Raw genomic sequence first — 12199 nt, forward strand, 5'->3', positions numbered from 1 at the left:
CGCTTGGTCAATAACGCATATTTATTATTTAGTAGATAACTGGCAGCCTGTTCACTGATCCTCTTTCTTTTTATCAATTATTGAGCAAGCGTGAGAGCGCATTCGATATGTGATGAGTAGATAGAGGACACCTCTGGTACACAGGGTAACAAGTACAATGTAGTGCAGGATAATGAGTCAGATAACTAAAGAAACAAGGGGTAACATGGACCATTGGACTCAGCTTTCAAATACAGCCTATGCCAAATGGCCTCTTGGATATGGCCAACAAATTGTAGCCTATGAACTGGCCATTAGCCAATTGATCAGACAACAGTACAGCCGGGCATTCCTGAAGACCCAGGGGCATGTGGCAGTGGGGCGAGGCAAAGTTTCCCTCCCCCCCCCCCCACCCCCCCGCTGCCTTAACTACCTGCCCCTTGATCTCTCCCCTTGGTGTCGAAAACCTGTTCAGGGTGTATGTTACACATGTACTTGTTGTTAAAAGATAAAAATTCATTTTCAGAATAAAATCCTTTCACCAGATGAGTCAGTACGGAAACTGATCAGCATATTGAAGAAGAACACTTTCTCTTCTGGGTCCCATGTTGATTATTTTGACTAACAACAGCAACAACAGCAACAAGATACAATCAACTGAAAACATGCTATAGGGCATGGATCCTAAACTTAGAGTCTGATCAGCTGGGAGTTAAAAAGAAGGGGCATCTGAAGCCAGGAGGTGCAGAAACCGACGATCATATGAAATGGACAGTTACTGTCACAAAGCCAAGTTGCACAACCACCATTGTTGTGGTTCGATTTGGCAAAACAAGTATCGTATCACTGACACTCTTTAGTGAAAGTAAATTTGGTAACCTCACTGCCGGGGAACTTAATCTTGATAATCAATGTTGTTTGAATTTTCTCTTTTGGTGCAATACCGCTAAAATCTGGGTCAGTTGAACAATGTTAAACGAAGAAAAAAACAGGAGGGGAGGGGAGGGAGGGGATGGATAGCCAAAGGCATTATTTTAACAGCCAATAGATCAAGTCTGAAAGGAAATGTTGTTATTAATGATAAAACCTGTTCAAGGAGGTTCCTTCAGTTAGGGCTCAGTATGAAATAAAATTTATCATGCAATCATTTGGTGCTGTTTATTATTCTGAGTCTGGTTGTTCTAACTAATAAGTTTACAGGTGAAATCCTTAAAAACTTTGGTAGTGTTTAATCTGTTGTGCAAGGTTATTATAATTTTTTAGTATGTGTAGGAAATCGCAAAGTTTAAGTGTGTGGGTGAAATCCTAAAGTGTGACTATTCAAATGAAAGCAACTGAGCCGTACTTTTCTGCGGTGCTGTTTAGTATGCTCTACGAGGTGGTTCTAACTTTTGATTCTGTGGATGAAAATCATCAAAGCAAAATCCTGGATCCCGTCTTTTCGGCTGTCATCCAACTTGTCGCACTATCTTTCCCAGGAGGGAGTTCAGTTCATTCGCCAAAGTGAAGGAGATGCTCAATGTTTCTAGCAATCCTCCTTTGTTTCAATTTGTGCTCCTTACTTACTTCAACCTCTTCCCAGGGTCTCTCATCTTCCTGCCCCCCTGGAGCGAGAGAGAAGAGAGAGTTCTCTCTCGCCCCAGGGGGCGGGAAGATGAGAGACCCTGGGAACGAGGTTGTACTTACTTATGCTACTGCGCATCTCGGTATTGTCCGGAAAACTCGGGTTTCTTCTACTAACACAAACAGGAAGTAACCAAGCATTATTCAAAGATTTGGGCGAAATGCTGTACATTGTTATGTCTTTTAAAGTGTTTCTATAATAATTTTTGTTAATTATCTCACAAACATGCGTGGCTATCCCCGCTTTTCTTGGAGAAAGGGGTATCGGTGCCTATTAACACAAATTGGGGGTAGTCACGTTTTTATCAAAGATAACTTACTAAGGTTCAATTTGGGAAAAAGTGTCGTACATTGTTACCGTATTTATTCGATTAACCGCCCTGGGTGCTTATTTAATTTTGGGCCCACGAGGTTAACGCTTATTCGAGGGTTGGCGTTTATTATTTTCTCAAAATTTTCAGCAAGCAAGGACATTTTGGGAAGCACTATAAACGCTTTTAAAGCAATCGAGTTTAGATCGGAATTTGAATTGAACTGTTTTTGCCAAAATGTCAATTGTTTGATAAAGCTCTTTCCAGCACTGCCCAACGGAATATTAAGGATGTTCCTTCTGAAATAAGCAATTTGATTACATCTTGGCAAGAACTTTGGTGGCTAACATTTCCCCACATACTACATATTGGCACTTATTTCTGAGGGCAACACATCACAGTCTGGTAAATATGGCTGTGCGTTAACGCCTTTCCTTGGTCTGTCTTTGAGATCGTGCCTGTCTAAATCCCCCGGGCTTTGTTCTAGGAAATAAGAAAATCAAAATTCCATCGGGAAACTTGAAATGTCGTGCACATCTCATTTTACATCTGTCAATATAATCAGTAAGAGAGGATGATGATTTACAGCTTGTTGGTATGATAAAGCAGGGCTAAATATAGAGACGTTGCCTCGTCTGGGTGTTGAGGAAAATGTAAGTTGTTATCCTCCATAATGAGTTCTACCAATATTCAATAGCACTCCCACGCTGCTGTAATTCTTGCTTCACTACATCGATGACTCTTTCAATACTTGACTGGATATTATTATTTCTCATAAGCAGAGCAAGCTGTTTGAGACTGATTCGTTTGAGGTCCATCCATTCTCCACTCCAGAGCTCTTCCCTTTTGCGCATGACTGACGGCGGCGCATGACGTAGTCAAAGCCGAGCGGCTCTGGGGTCGAGAATGAGGTCTTTCAAACTCAGTCGAATGCCATGATATACCAGCAGAACTGAAAGCACGTTTCGGAGTAGTTCAAAACCAAGACAAAAGTACTCCTCTATCAAAGCGCTTCCATCTCCATTGGCTCTACTTAAATTAAGAATATAATCTGGAAGAGCTCCATTGGCTCTAAGTCTAAAAAGAACGACAAGAAAAGAAACAGTGAAGTAATTCCGGATCAGCAGCCGCCATATTGTTCCGGTGCAGTATGCGCATGCGACCCATGTAGAGTATACCCAATATCGCTAGCCAAAATCTATGGCGAGTTATAACTGGCGATTGCGAGTTAGACGTCACGATCGTGAGTTACCTGTGGCGACTGCGAGTTATAGACGCGATCGAGTACAACAACAACAATTTATTCAGTATTCCCATATATATACATGGTATTACTTATGTAATAAGTCTGGATTACGTTAAATAATTATGTCTAATAATTAAGCTAGCATTGATTGTCGATTCAGCATTGAATCATAAATATAAGCAGCAATGGTTCTACAAACAAAAGGATCAACGTTATTAAAAAGAAACATGATTTTTGAGATATTGTCAAGATCATTAAAATTTCGATATTTGTCATTTATTTCATCAAAATATTTCTTACGTGTATCATGATAATGTTCGCAAGAGAATAGAAAATGCGATTCGTCTTCAATTTGATTGGAATTACAGAGATAGCAGGTTCTCAAATTTTCAGGTGTCTTGTTGTGCCGGCCAGTTTCAATTCGCAGATTGTGATTTCCAAGACGAAGTGTATTGATTTGTTTTTTGTGACGTACATTTTTTATCGAATCCAAGGAGTTAGTTTTGTGGCAATCTTGTTTAAAGATAGAGTAGAATTTAAGTTTTTTATTTAGGTTTAGTAAATTAAGTTGATGATTAGTTGAAGTTTTATTAACACTTAGTCGAATACGTTCAGTGAAGTTGTGAATGTTTAAATTTGAAATGTTTAAATTGGAAAGATTACACAGAGAGTTGACTCTTTGCATAATGCTCAGTTGGTTTTTGTCGGTCATTTCTTTAGATAGGTAAAGGCATTGTTTGGCAATGTTATCTTCTGGTAGACTTTCCAGGTGTAACCAAAATTTAATAATATTTATGTCAATTTTTGCTTTTAATGATAATCTTCCAAGTTCATTTCTACATGCTACATTTGGGCATTGTTTATTGACTCCTAAAAAAAGTTTACAGAAATAAACATGAGTTCGTTCGATTATATCTTTTTCCCATGTGTTATAGTCGTTTTTGTCATAGACTCCCCAAACTTCTGAACCATACATGAGGATAGGGAGGAATAAAGAATCAAATAGTTTGTTCACGACATCAATTGGTAATTTTGAGAAGTTGAGGAAACGGCGTGTTGCAAATATAGATCTCCTAGTTTTTTCTTTTAAATTTATTTTATTATCTCGGAAGTTTCCATTCGAGGTGAAGTTGACTCCAAGATAAGTGTAGTTGCTGACAGTTTCTATCTTTTCTCTGTTTATATGGAAATAGTGGTCATTTAAAGTAGATTTTCTGAGTTTCTTTTGAAAAATAACAACTTTCGTTTTCTTGAGATTTATATTTAGTAACCAGTCGTTACAGAACTGGGATAATGTATTTAGTGCTGTTTGTAATCCTTCAGCCGTGTGAGAGATCAAAATTAAGTCGTCGGCGTAGAGGAGGCAATTAAGTTTTGAACCGTCCGGTAGTAGAACTGGATCTGTTTTCATAGTATCAAGAAGGGTAGGAATCTCGTTTAGATAGAGGTTAAAAAGCATTGGTGAGAGAATGCAGCCTTGTCTAACACCATTTGCGTATTCAAAATATTCTGTTCTTTGATAGCCAAATTTAATGGAACATTTAGATTTTGAGTAAAGGTTTTTAATTAAGTCATAAAATTTACCTCCAATCTTATTTTGTAATAATTTATAAAATAGGCCGTCGTGCCAAATTGAGTCAAAGGCTTTCTTAAAATCTATAAAACAAGTGAATAGTTTACCTTTAGTAGAATGCGTTACATGTTTGTCAATCAATGTTCGAAGGGTAAAGATGTGATCAGATGTCCGGTGATTTGGCAGAAATCCAATTTGAGCTCGATGTAAAATGTTCTCTTCATTGAGGTAATGTTGTAGTCTGATGTTCAAAACCGAGGTGAAGAGCTTTCCAAGACAGCTGTTAATGCAAATTCCTCTGTAATTTGAGGGGTCTGATTTGTTTCCAGACTTGTAGATAGGAGTGATGATACCTTCACACCAAGATGAAGGGAAGAACCCGCATTTTAATATGAGATTAAAGAGTTTACATATTGAGTTTTTTAAGTACCATATTCCTGTTTTTAGCATTTCATTGCGAATTCTATCGGAACCAGGAGCCTTTTTTGATTTTAACAATTTTGTTGCATTTTCAATTTCCTTTAAGGAGATTTCATCATCAAAGTGATTATGATCTTGTTTAAAGTCTTCTAATGCGGATATCTCATTTGTTAAGGAGCGGTTTGCATTTGGTTTCGAATGTAAATTCGTAAAATGTGTGAATAAATTATCAATAGGTACTTCTTCTTCATTTTTGTCACGAGAATTGTCTTCATTTATCGATCTTAGGTAATGCCAAAACTCGTGGCTTTCTTTATTATTTATAAGATTATCAATTTTAGTGTTAAGAAGTACAGATTTTTTAAATTTAATTAATTTGTTGTAGTCACGGTGAGATTTATGATATTCTTGTCTTAGTTCTTTGTTATGAGGACTTCTGTGTTTTTTGTTAGAGAGCACCTTTAACGACCTTCTCGCTAATTTGCAGTCGTTATCGAACCATTTTTTTGAGATTTTATTTCGGTGTATTTTCTTTCGACAAGTGAGTCTCAAAGAGCGCGATGAGATTTCATTCAGTAGATTAGTAAATTGTTCAGTGGCAAGCTCAACACCTTCGCTGTTTGAGGAAAAAACAGTCTGTTCAAATAATGATAATTTTGATTGAAATTCGTCCATTTTCAAGGTATTGAGAAAATGTTGTGCTGAATCGTTATTCCAGATATATTGTTTTGGTAAAGGAAATAACTTCTGTTGTGGCTTCGTTTTTGATTGGGGCTGGTTTGATGGAGAACATTTGATCCAGCAAACTATCTGAGAATGATCAGAGAATATGGACGGCGGTTTTACAATAAAGCTCTCAATTAAGTTTAACATTTCCTGACTTGCGATCGCGTAATCAACAGTGCTTACTCCTTGAGGTGAATGAAATGTAATTTTTCCAAAAGAGTCGCCTTTTGTTCGGCCGTTTAAAATTCTTAAGTCACAAGTCTTACAGATATCTAGTAAAGCTTTGCCATGGTCATTTATATGGTTATCATAGTTTTTTCTCCTTTTTAAATCATATTGCGGAAGAATATTGTCACCAGGAATATGCGGGCAATTGTTACTATTGATAAAATCTAATTCGCACCCTGTTCTTGCATTGAAGTCGCCAGCCAAAATAACAAAACCGTCTTTGCTTAATTTGGATATATCAAACTCAAGGTCCTGAAAAATATCTGGATTAAAATATGGAGATTCCTTTGGCGGTATGTAAACTGCACAAAGATATATATCCTTTTCTGTATGGAAGAACGTTTTGTCTAGTTTACACCAAATGTAGTCATCGTTATAAGAGATGAGTGTTATACCTTCTTTTAGGTTTGTTTTGAATCCAAGGGCGATTCCACCTGACAATCGTCCGTGTTTTTTCATGCGGTGTTTTTTAGCAGGCGTTGTAAATAAATGAAAGCCGGAAAGTGAAACGTGGTCGCTCAACCATGTTTCCGTTAGTATGACAAAATTACTGTTTTCGAAAGAACGTAAAAAATCATCATTTGATAATTTGTCTCCTACATGAGATTTGTTTGATAATCCATGTACGTTCCAGCAGCTCAAAGATAAGAGTTTTGAGCTACCGATACTGGTGTACATAGGCTATCCTTCTATAAACTAAAACGGGTAGTAAGCAGTGATTATCTAAGGCTTAATGGGGAAGGAACAGAGCAAGTCAAACCTGATGGAAAGTCATGAAATAGAAATCAAGGATGGCGCATTGTCTCATACAGACGCAGCAATCCCAGCACAGTGTTCATGTCCAAATGTGCTGATTGAGTGGAGGGCTGGATTGGTGCGGGTACAGTGTTCATGTCCACATGTGGTGACTGAGTTGCAACGTGAATTGGTATCGCTGGTTGAGCGTTAGTCATGCTGGTCATCTGGGCATAAGTTTTCTTGTGAGTATTTGCAAACAGAGTCGGTGGGTTGTTGAGTTGATTGCGAGGAGGTGTTTCCATTGTGAGCTGTTTAAGATTACCAATGTTTGCACTTGTGGGACTTGGGTAGTGTAATGGACGAGCTGTACTCAAGCAGTTTAAGGCCTGGGTTAAGGCCTTTTAAGAGGAAAAATGGTTTATTCTAGATAATTTTAACAAATTCAATGGCACTGAACTGAAATTTGGAAGATAAAAAGATCTTATCATTCCGAAAATTTCTAAGCATAATAAGTAGTGCTAAAGATCACGTGACATGTCACGTGATCGTTTTTGTGAAAAAAGTAAAGATTTGACAGGTAGGCGACGGTTTTAAGAGAAAACATCAAACAAAAACGCGTTTCTAATAAAAATTAAATATCTCCATCGCTTCACGTTTGGAATGATCGTCCATTGTTCTCCTTAAAAAAGTTATCAGCACAAAGGTCATTTTTTAGTCCACAATTCAACCTTTGATTGTTAATTTCTCCAATTTAAAAACGTAAGGACAGTCATTCCAAACGTAGAAAGTTAAATATTTAAAATCTGCTTCGGGAACACTAATTCAGTTATCTATATAAAGAAAATTCGCCGCCATATCGCCGAGTTACGTAATTTTCATTTTTTGGTCACGTGATGTGTCACGTGATCAAAATCATACGTTAAGGCAAAAGAAAACATCAAGTTTAATATTCAGGGAAAATTTCATCCTGTTCTAGGCAGAGAAACCGAAGATATAGGGGATCATTCATAATTTCTGAACACCCTTCAAACCCAGGCCTTAAACTGCTTGAGTATTCATTCTAGGCGGGTTGTCAATCGGGTTGCGAGATTTCGGTTTTGTTAGCCTTATTCTATTGTACATGGCATCTTTAAGATTTGCCACCAGAGCTCCAATGCTTCTTCTCTTCAGGTGTTTATTATCGTGGAGATATGTGTTCGGGATGTTCTCATTATTGACAAGTTGGACGTTTGGATATGGTAAACAGATAGATCCGAGTTTTGAATTTAGTTCCACTCTGGCAGGTTCCTTGATGTCGCCTCGTACTACCAGAGAGGAGAGAAGAATTTTTGAGGTTGGATACTTTGTGATTGCTATTTTTAACATTTCTTTGAATTGTGTCTGGCAGAGATCAATGGAATTGTATTCAATGTCATTTGTTCCTACATGAATTACAATGTGGCTTGGTTTGCCTAGGTCATCTTCATTCAGCATCTTTATAACTGAGGGAATTGTAGGACAGAAGATTTTGACAACTTCTTTGTTTGGGGTGAATTTGCTGGTGTCAATAAATTTTCCGTTTGAATCAATGAGTAGCACAATGTTTTGAGGCATTTCAATAGTGGGCTTGAGTTGTTGGTTAACGTTTGGTCGCTGGTGTCCGGTGGTTTCCTTCTTCTGATTTTCCGGTGTGATTGCTGGTTTGTGGTTTAGGGTGTGGGCTGTTAGATCATTAGCTGTGTGCGGAAGGCCTGGTGAGGTGGTGGTATTGGTAGTGGTGATTGGATTTGTAGATTCCTCACCCAAGACAAAGAATCTGTTTGAAGTCTCGATGCCATCGGGTATTAAAATAGCTTTCTCTTGTGTTGCTTGCTGTTGCTTGTCTTGTTCTTCTGGTTCATTTTGTAGGTCATTAAGCAATATGCTCAGTTTTTCTTCATGATGCTTTTCGCTTGACTTGAGTTGACTTTTCAAAGATTGTATTTCCTGTTTGAGTTTTCCGTTTTCGGATTTTAGTTGATAATTATCAGTTTCTAGCTCAGTTACTCTTCCGGAGAGAGTTTGAAGATTAATTTTAAAAGCATTGTCCATTTGTGTAATTTTGTCGTGTAAGTGCGAGATCCTGTCATTAAGCAGATTTATTTCGGGCTGTGCTTGCAGCAGATTGTTGATTTCTGTGATTTCAGATTCCAGATTACTGACGACAAATTTTAATTCTGTCACGGTTGTGCTTTTCCGTGCTGACAGACCTGCTCCTCGCATGGAATCAATGGAATTCCGTCGTTTCCGGTTAAGAGGCGTTGCAAAATAGGACGCCTTGTGGTCGGGGCATTCAGCTGGTTGAATGTCGTCTTTTGGAGACGATATGTTTGGCTTCTTTGGTTTTTTTAATTTCTTGGGTGGGAGGGTGGCAATAAGTTCCTTGAGATGGTCGAGGAGGTCTTTATCCACCGGGACAAACTCGGTCGAAGTAGATAGTTCGCCACTGATGTCATTGTCGGTCATGCCACGTGTCCCTTGACTCAAGGGATCACTGAGTGATCGAAGAATCTGAGTGATCGAAGAATCTGTGATTTTTTTAAGAGTTGGAAATTCCTTTTCGGACCAGAACCTGTATGCAGAGCCCTGGAACATAATTATGCCTGTGGTCAGATACAAGTGAATAGTAATCAACAAATTAGTTTCTTCGAGGTTCTTGCCATCGTGGGGGACCGTCGTAGGTGCTTCATGGTTGATACTTGAGATCTTGATTTCAATTTCTTGAAAATTTGTTGATTCATGATCTTCGTGATCGATCCAATCAATGAGGAAATCTCCGCTGTCTTTAAGAGTTTCAAAGTACCTGAATTGGAACGTCTTAACCCAGTGTAGAATTCGTTCTTCTGAGGTTGCAAAAGAGGCACATTTCGCTGCGGCTCTGTATAATTCGAGATCTATTTCTTCGAATTTTACGGATTTCTGTTTGTTGGTTCGCTCTTTAAATTTCTTGATTGCATACTTGGTCTGAATCTCCTCCATTAAAGAGATATCCACTGCTCAAAGTGAGCAGAGAAGGGGAAAAACTTCGAGAGCTAGTTAGAGACGCGTGGAGCACGGCCACACGCCGCCATCATTACCGCAAGTTATAAACATCGATCGCGATCGCGAGTTTTAAGATGCTATCGCAACTTATAAATCGCCATAGCGAGTTAGAAGTTGATAGCGAGTTATACTGATGTGGCGATCGCGAGTTATAAGTCGAGTTAAGTGAAAATCGAGACTTAGACATAAGCAGGATCGAGATAAAATCAAAGTCGAAGAGAGAACAGCTGCATATCTCTATCAAGTCGCCATGGGAACAGGACTGATTCTGAGTGATCAGGGCGCTGCCATTATTCACGAGATAAACGGATGCCTACTTCTATAGGAAAATATTATGTAACGATAATATGGGCCACCGTAGATTCCTCAAACTATTTTTATTTTAAAAATTGTCAAATTTGATGCTTTTTTGGTCAAGTGAATTAATGTGTACTACTGTTAGGAACTGCCAAAAAAAAAGTAATAATAATAAAAAAATAAATAAATAAATAACAGAAAAACATACTAACCATGTTATTCGTAATCGTTAGAAAAAATCTTGTCTTTGTTCTCTATGAAGTCGTTCCTGACTGCTTCCCATGCTGTTTGGTTGTCTATTCTAATAGGAATCGTTTTCGTCTTGCCCAAAACAAAAACCCGGGTCTGGCGAGACGAACCCGCACTCGCACTCTCCAGTGCGCTCATTGAAACAGCATTCCCTTGACACATCTTGTTGCGATTCACTATCATAGGGAGCCAAGAAGGTCGCAAATGTACAGTTTTTTTACTACCTCCCTGCAAATACTAGGACCTACTAAAATGGGCTTTGACGACATCGATTTTTTATTTCTATCGTACTAAATTTTCAAGTCGCGTTTCTTACCCACCTTGCTCACCTCTTTTGAGAGTTTTGACAGCTTGCGCGACACTCAGATTGAAAGGGTTTACAATTTCACAGGAAGTAAGTCCGTTTACAGCCCGAACGCGAATTTTCATGTGCTCGGATATAACGTTTGATGTAAAGACTCTGAGGACGCTAAATGAAAGAGAATTACACTGTAAATTAAAGAATTGTTGGGTTCTTGTTTTTATGGTATTCCAACGCTTTAATAAGTAAAGAAAGTTACCGTTTTGTATTGCTCTCCCGCTTCCCGCCCTTTCATCTTCAATCTCCCGTACCCCTCCCGCCCCCTATTTCCCCGTCCCTCCTCCCCCCCCCCCCCCCCCGTCCCCCTCCCTTCCAGGTTCTGGTGGTGGTTGACTAACTTGGGAATTTTTCAGTTTTCACTCTCCTTTGTTACCTTTAGTGGCACTGATGTTAACAACTATCATAAAAAATTCGTGGAAAATCACCACTGATCTCAATATTTTCTAAACTGGTCATGATCTCTCATTTGCCCTTTTTTTAATTTCCCATTCTCCATTCCCCTTTTTAGTAACATTCAACCAAAAAAGTCAACTTAAGCTGGCTGTCTGTGCTGCAAAACAAAAGTAGACATATCAGTTCTCTTTGTTTACGTTTTCGCTTGTTTGACATCCTCGTACAAGGTTCACTCACACACGAGCATAACTGGCTCACACGGCCAGAGCTTAACCTGGAGTATGAAGCAACTAGGAGTAATACTACTCCTTCCTTTCTCCAACGTAGAAAATGAACGACACATACACTATTTAAATCGGCGTTGCAGTCTATTATTCTTTCGACCCTAGCTAGTGTATAGATCGGCCTTTTTTCGTCTTTGGGGGCCGGGTGGGGGTGGGGCACTCCCTTCCATAACTCCGCCACTATTAAAACCAGGACAGTGACATTTAAAAAAATAAATCGTACGCCTAAGATGATTCTTTTGAGGTATGTAACGAAACGTGATGACGCCATATGACGTGGAAACTACGTCATGATTACAGACGATGGCCAGAAGACCCACTGCTAGTTTGAAAAGGAAAATAATGAGCATCTAGTTCGAACTGTAATTTGAATGTTAAATAATAGTAATAGTAAAATTTGTGTATCGCACGATAAATTTAAGTATATTTTAAATCGCCATTGCAAACTCGTCCTGATCAATAAGGACCAGTAACCGGCTCGTTATTTCTTGCTTCAAAATGCTTATTAATGGACACAGATATTCAAAGTAATTTGAATAAGCCAAATCATCAACTATCGTTGTATTGTTTTGATGGATAAGCAGATTCTCAATAGTAAAAATTACAATAAACATATATTAATCTATAATGGGAATTGACATTACGATCACAAGACTGAAATGGTGAAAACAGTACTGACAGTTCACCTTAAATGCTTTAGTGTGTATTCAA

At 38.5% G+C, this 12199-nt stretch overlaps 1 protein-coding gene across 1 annotated transcript in view; it reads left to right on the forward strand.

The window, feature by feature from the left end:
- The window catches only part of LOC146458842 (sepiapterin reductase-like), a 36944-nt gene extending 36002 nt beyond the window's left edge, over nt 1-942 (forward strand). The window contains exon 4 of the mRNA XM_085090251.1: nt 506-942. Within this exon, the coding sequence (XP_084946377.1) occupies nt 506-604 (99 nt within the window). The 3' untranslated portion in view covers nt 605-942. The remainder of the gene's footprint in view (nt 1-505) is intronic.
- Nucleotides 943-12199: the final 11257 nt, after the last annotated feature.

This window comes from Pavona decussata, unplaced genomic scaffold, assembly GCF_977016875.1.
Source record: "Pavona decussata unplaced genomic scaffold, jaPavDecu1.1 SCAFFOLD_227, whole genome shotgun sequence".
Lineage (NCBI taxonomy): Eukaryota > Metazoa > Cnidaria > Anthozoa > Scleractinia > Agariciidae > Pavona > Pavona decussata.